A 5,877-nucleotide genomic window follows, 5' to 3' on the forward strand; every position below is an offset into this window, starting at 1 on the left:
GGGGACAGGACATGGACGGACAAGAGCATGCTGCCCAGGAGCTGAATGCCAGACTGTGTGTACCCCCTGCACACATTGGACAGCCCTGGCCTAAAGCATAAAAAAAACTGTAAGCTCAAGCAATTAAACAAGTTATAAGAAAGTGGTTTAAGAGGGAAAAGCAACAGCTTGAAGCTATAAGGAGATTTTTAAACTATGTAGAAGGAAGAATTCCTGACAAAATTAAACCTTCTGATAAACTGGAGGGCAGTAATTGAGGGGCAGGGCTGCAAAAGGGAAATAAATCCAAAATCTGAAATTAAACCTCTGTCTGCATGAGGAACTAGAAGTGGCCCCAGGTTACTTAGCATCCTTCATTTTTATAGTCCTAGTTATTTTTGTACCTGGATGTCTACACTATGGAAGTGTTTAAACAGAGGATCAGCAGGTTCAGGAATGCTTTTCTTCTTTTTGATGATCTCCAGCATAGGTAAAACTTTTTTCCAATAATAAACACTTCGGCCAATGTATTCCCTTTGGTCATAGAAAGAGTTTAGACTACTGCCCTGTGAAAGCAAGCAGAATTTTAAAAAGTTTACTTAAAATTTAACATTATTAAGGTATGAAACACAGCTCTAAAAAGCTCTTTTATTCCAGCTCATTTACTGCTGCTAAGGTTAGCTCAGGCAGTCTGAGCAAGCCTATATAAGAAAAAAAGAAAAACGCAACTAAAATAATTTTTTAAAAAAGTACTAAATATAGGTTGGCAAAAGAAGTGGAGAAAGATGTTTCATCTTTGAATACATGATCAAGTGGACATCTACTACAGCCCCCATTTATTTCTGCCGAGAACTACATTAGCACAATTTAGAATAGCAATAAGAGAAGCTAAAAGTACAGATATATTCAGGAATAGCAGCATCTTTAAGTGGTGTCAACTTACTGTCTTTTGCAGACTCCTTGCCCAATGTATGATTAAGGCAGGCTGAAGGCCTGGTTTCTCCAGTGCCCTCAGAGTGTTTATTTCATGTTGGACTAGGATCCTCAATTTTGCTGCTGTGCCAGGTCTGAAAAGTAGATTACATGTTACTTGATTAAATCACAACTGTTTTATGGAGATTGTCCTTTGTCTTCAAACTACAGTAATGAATAAACAAGTTTTAGTTCCTGTAATATGCACCAAGCCAGATGTAAAACAAGTATATAAATCCCTGTTTATATAGTTTCTCCTGGCTGCCCCAGAAGTCTTTATTTATAACAATGAAATATGGAAATTCATCAAGTGAGCAAGACAAAGCAATGAAATAAAGCTCAAGAACCTAAAACTGCCCAATTCAAGTTACCATGTTAGAAGCAATTTTAAATGAATTAGTAAAAAACAAAAATAAATACTTACAATGCTTTTTTGTGAAGAACAGTATAAACAGCCTCCCACCAGGATCTCTGTCTTTCAGTACAAAGCTGTTTGCTCACTGGTAGAGGCAAAAATTGTGGCTGATGTGAACTGTACTGAGTATTAAACTTCTCTTGCAACTGTAAGTGGCTAGTAAATATCACCCCAAGTAGAAACACCTGTTTTTGCAAGACAAGTACATGTCAAACTATAGACTTACACTGTATTATAAGTGTTAGCAAATAAAAATAGTTTCCTTACCTCAAGGTCCAATAAGCAAATTGATTCTGGAGCATTGGTCTCAAGTCTTGATGTCTCCTGGGGCAAGTGGAAGAGCTGTTTTAACCACCTGCGTATTGCAGGTAAAATGGACATGAAATTCCACTGTAAACCAAGCCATATAAGGTGCTGGAGACTACCGTTGTGCATTCGAACAGCACCTAAGAGCAATAAAGAACTGGTGAATATTTATAAATCAGCAGAACACCAGATAATCAAAACTAGGCATAATTCCAATTTGGAAGCCATAATTTAAATAAATGCCTACCCACTGAAACCACCTTTTTGGTGTTGTTTTTGAATCTGCTTCTCTTCTTGACTTGCGGTGATCCCGAGTTAGAGGAATCAGGAAGCTTGGGTCAACAAGTTGTATTTCCACAGAAGCATATTAAAAGATTGTTCTCAATGGGATTACACATTAGGGGAAATGGGAGAGTATAAAACACTCCATAAGCATCTCACCAAGTGAAATTTTACAGATTCTATGATTTTACCAACTCAGTAAAAGTGTTTCAGGTAACAAAATCAGGTATCATGAATGGAGCATATATGTTGCAGCCCTGGGTACAGTTACACGACAGCCTCTGAACACTCAATTTCATTTGCTTACACCTTGCTTAAAATTAGTATGAAAAGTAACTGTTTTAGTTTTCACATTGAAATGCTGTTGCTAGTATTAGGTAAACAACTCTCAAATCTTCAAGAACAAGGCAACTGAAAGATGGTCCTAAATAACATAAAAAGAAAAGCAACAAAAAAAAATGTATTTGGGAGCTGCTATAGTAGTTTAGTTTTTCAGATGCAAGAGACCACTTAACCCAGGCACCTGAGGAATTTGTCTATCACTTAACTATTTCTGCAGTTGGACAGACCTCCAGAAAAGCACAGAAGTGTTTGCAACAGATTAGCACTCTCTTAACTGAATTCTTACTTTAGAAGAGAGAAATCTAAAGTAGTAAGATGCATACTTGAGGAGCTTTTGTTTTTGTTTTTTTTAAACTTTTCATTCGTGAAGGATGACTGTTTATACCCAGGGTAGGCAACATTTTTTGGCCAGAGTGCTGAAAAACACCACAATGCCTACCTTGGAAGGTGCCCAAGTGCCAGCATGCCAGAAAAACAAAATAAGGGCAGAGGGTACATGGCAGGATGCCCTGCTTGTGCCCCTTGCCTCCAACCCCAAGCCACTGCCCCCCAGCCTGGGCTCTGTAGCTGTCAGCAGCTACACAGAACCTGGGCCAGCTGCAAACATCTGCTGCCTCTCACCCTGGCCCTGGGCTCCAGGGAGAGAGCACATACTGGCAATGCTCCCTGGTGTGCTGCCCTCATTGGAACCTGGTGTGGCAGAGCACAGCAGGGGTGGTGCAGAAAGGTGCCTGCTCCCAGCTGCCCTGCCACACTTCCCTTGTGTGCACAGGAGCAGTGTGGGCAGCAGCGCAGGGTTGTGTCCCTTGCTGCTGCCCCCGCCTGCAAGGGAAGTGTAGCAGGGCCATGGGGAGCTTGGAGCAGGCAACTTTCTGCACCCCCCGCTGCGCCCTACCGCACCAGGTTCCAATGCTGCTTTGCAGAAGCAGCGAGGGCAGCACAGTGGGGAGCATTGCTGGTATGTGCTGCCTCCCTGGAGCCCAGGTGGAGAGCCAGCAGATGTCTGCAGCTGGCCCAAGTTCTGGGTAGCTGCTGACAACCACGGAGCCAGGGCTGCTTGCAGCAGGGCTTCCATGGCAGCAGCCCAGGCTCCGTGGCTGTCAGCAGCTACTCAGAGCCAGGGCTGGCTGTAGCCAGGAAGCTACAAAAGCTGCTGCCCTCCAGCCCTGGCCCCGGCCGTCTGCCGGTTCCGGGAAGGCAGCAGGTGCCAGCACTACGCCCACTGGGGCCAGGACCAGGGAGGCATCAGCTGTCTGTAGCCTCCCAACTGCAGCTGGCCCTGACTCTGCATAGCTACTTATAGCCACAAAGCCTGGGCTGCTCCCAGTAGGGCTTCCAGGGTCTCGGATGCCTGCTGGGAACAGCCCAGGCTCCCGACTGGCAGCAACTACCTCAGGGGTGGGCAATTATTTTAGGTGGAGGGCCACTTACCCAGTTTTGGCAAGCTGTCGAGGGCCACATGGGTAGCCCCGCCCCCTGGTCACCATCTTGGGACCAGTGTCTCAGGTCCAGTGCCAGTGAGGTCCAGAGCAGGGTGCAGGCTAGCAGGGGTCTGTGGAGCCAGGGTGGGCTGCACTAGCAGGGACAAGGGGGAGCTGACCTGGCTCTATAGAGCCCCTGCTGCCCAGGGCCCCTGTACTCCTGCTGCCCTGCTGAGCCCCAGCGGTGCTGGCCCTGAGACACTGGTCTGGGCCCCATGCACCCACTCACTCCCAGTGCCCACCAGCCCAGTGGTACAGGCGGGGAGGCACCATGTCGCCCCAACCCCCTGCTCCGTGGCAAAGAACGAGCTGGTGCTGTGTGCGGGGAAAAGTGGCCCCAGCCCTGCCCTGTGGCTGGTGCTCCTTGCTGCAGTTGCTCACAATCCACGTGGGGTTGTCCTGAGCAGGCAAAGGCAGCCCCATGCGGGCTGCGAGTGGCAGCAGCACAGGGCGCTGAGCAGGTCTGCTTTTCCCACACTTGGCACCAGCTTTTAACCTGCCCCCACTGCCAGCCTAGTCCCCGTGCCAGCACAGGGCTCACCCACTGGGGCTCTGCCACGGTGGCAGCAGCTGCGGCCACCCCCGCTTGCCGCTCTGGGCAGTGTTTGCCATCGCCACCTCTTGGCTGCCCAGAGCATGAGCTCCGGGTGGGCAGAAGCACAGCAAGCAGGGAAGCCACAGCTGCTGCCGCCGCCGCTGCCATGTGCAGGCCCGATGGGCGAGTCCGGAGCCAATGAGGGGCCCAGGCTGGCTGTAGGGGCAGGTTACAAGCTGGTGCTGAGCATGGGAAAAGCAGCCACACCCCTGCCCCATGCCCAGCGCCCCGTGCTGCATGCGTGGGGCTGTCTGTGCCTGCTCAAGACAGCCCCAAGCAGGCTGCAAGTGGCTGCATCAGGGAGCGCCAGCCATGGGGTTGGGGAGGGGCCGCTTTTCCCTAGGCTCCTTCCCTTCCTTTACCTGAGGTTCCAGTATGGTGCAGCCACATGGTCCCAGGCCTGAAGCCCCTACTGGGGCTTCTGGCTGGGGGGGCAGGGTCGGGTGGGCCCTGCTATTTCAGGAGCCCACCAGGCTTCCCCTGGTTCCTACTGCCCCAGGCTCCTGTCATTTTTGATAGGAACCAAAGACAGATAAATATTAACTTTTCTAAAATTTTTTAGGGACCCTGCAGGGTCCTGATAGAATGGCCTCGCGGGCCAGATACAGCCCATGGGCTATACTTTGCCCACCCCTGGGCTGCTCAGAGCTGGGGCCAGCTGCAAACTGCTGCTGCCTCCCCAGCCCCAATGCATGCTGAGGAAAATGGCCTTGCATGCCACGCTTGGCAGACCCCTGGTTTATACTGTCAGAATACAGTAGCTTAATTCAGAAATACCCACCATTTCATGTTTACCACCTAAAATAGCCCAGGAAGTAAGGGCATTACAACCTCTTTGAAATATCCATTTGATATATCTGGATGCGGGCTGTCCAGAGATCAGTTCTTCCAATGCAATACTACATTTAATCACCTGAAATGTCAAGCTAACAGTCTCTAACTTAAATAAGCAGGTTGCTTATAGATTACAGCCTTTGCACACATAATCTCCATCTAGTCTAACAGAAAAGGTTTCATCTTCTGGAGATGTTAAACTAACCTATTTTCCATTAGGCACCGAGAAAAGTAGATGATTAACAGATAGCTGGGTGTTGAGTTCTCAGGCTTATTCAACTCATTTATAACCATGAGGTAAATTATAGTCTAAAATTACTTTAGGAGCAAATTTGTTCTCAACTGTAGTCTGCAATGTTCCAGTACCTATACTTAACACCTGCATGAGCACGACCTTAATACACAAAATACACTTAAAGTGACATGTCTTACCAATATCATGTCTAGCAAGTTCCATACGTTCCGGTGGATGTACACTGATGTTTCCAATATCATCTGTGCCAAGGAAAGATCGCTCTCTAGAAATGCCTCTCTCAAAGAGTGCATCAAATAAAGTAGATTGCCCACTTTTGTTTGCAAAAGACTCCACAATCTCTTTAAAAAAGTCTTGCTTGCCATGACTTAGGTTTAGCAACATGTGACCTAGAAAGCAAGATACTTTGTTAATTCAA

The 5,877-nt window shown here is 47.7% G+C and overlaps 1 protein-coding gene across 1 annotated transcript in view; it reads right to left on the minus strand.

The window, feature by feature from the left end:
* RGPD4 (RANBP2-like and GRIP domain containing 4) overlaps positions 1–5,877 on the minus strand; it is a 99,581-nt gene that overhangs the window by 66,174 nt on the left and 27,530 nt on the right. The window contains exons 9-13 of the mRNA XM_019524304.1: positions 5,639–5,848; positions 1,634–1,812; positions 1,376–1,551; positions 923–1,046; positions 384–545 (exon numbers count right to left, since the gene is read on the minus strand). Coding sequence (XP_019379849.1) covers positions 384–545; positions 923–1,046; positions 1,376–1,551; positions 1,634–1,812; positions 5,639–5,848 — 851 coding nt within the window. The remainder of the gene's footprint in view (positions 1–383; positions 546–922; positions 1,047–1,375; positions 1,552–1,633; positions 1,813–5,638; positions 5,849–5,877) is intronic.

The sequence above is a fragment of the Gavialis gangeticus genome, unplaced genomic scaffold (assembly GCF_001723915.1).
Source record: "Gavialis gangeticus isolate Ggan-Ray unplaced genomic scaffold, GavGan_comp1, whole genome shotgun sequence".
In the NCBI taxonomy this organism is placed as follows: Eukaryota; Metazoa; Chordata; order Crocodylia; family Gavialidae; genus Gavialis; species Gavialis gangeticus.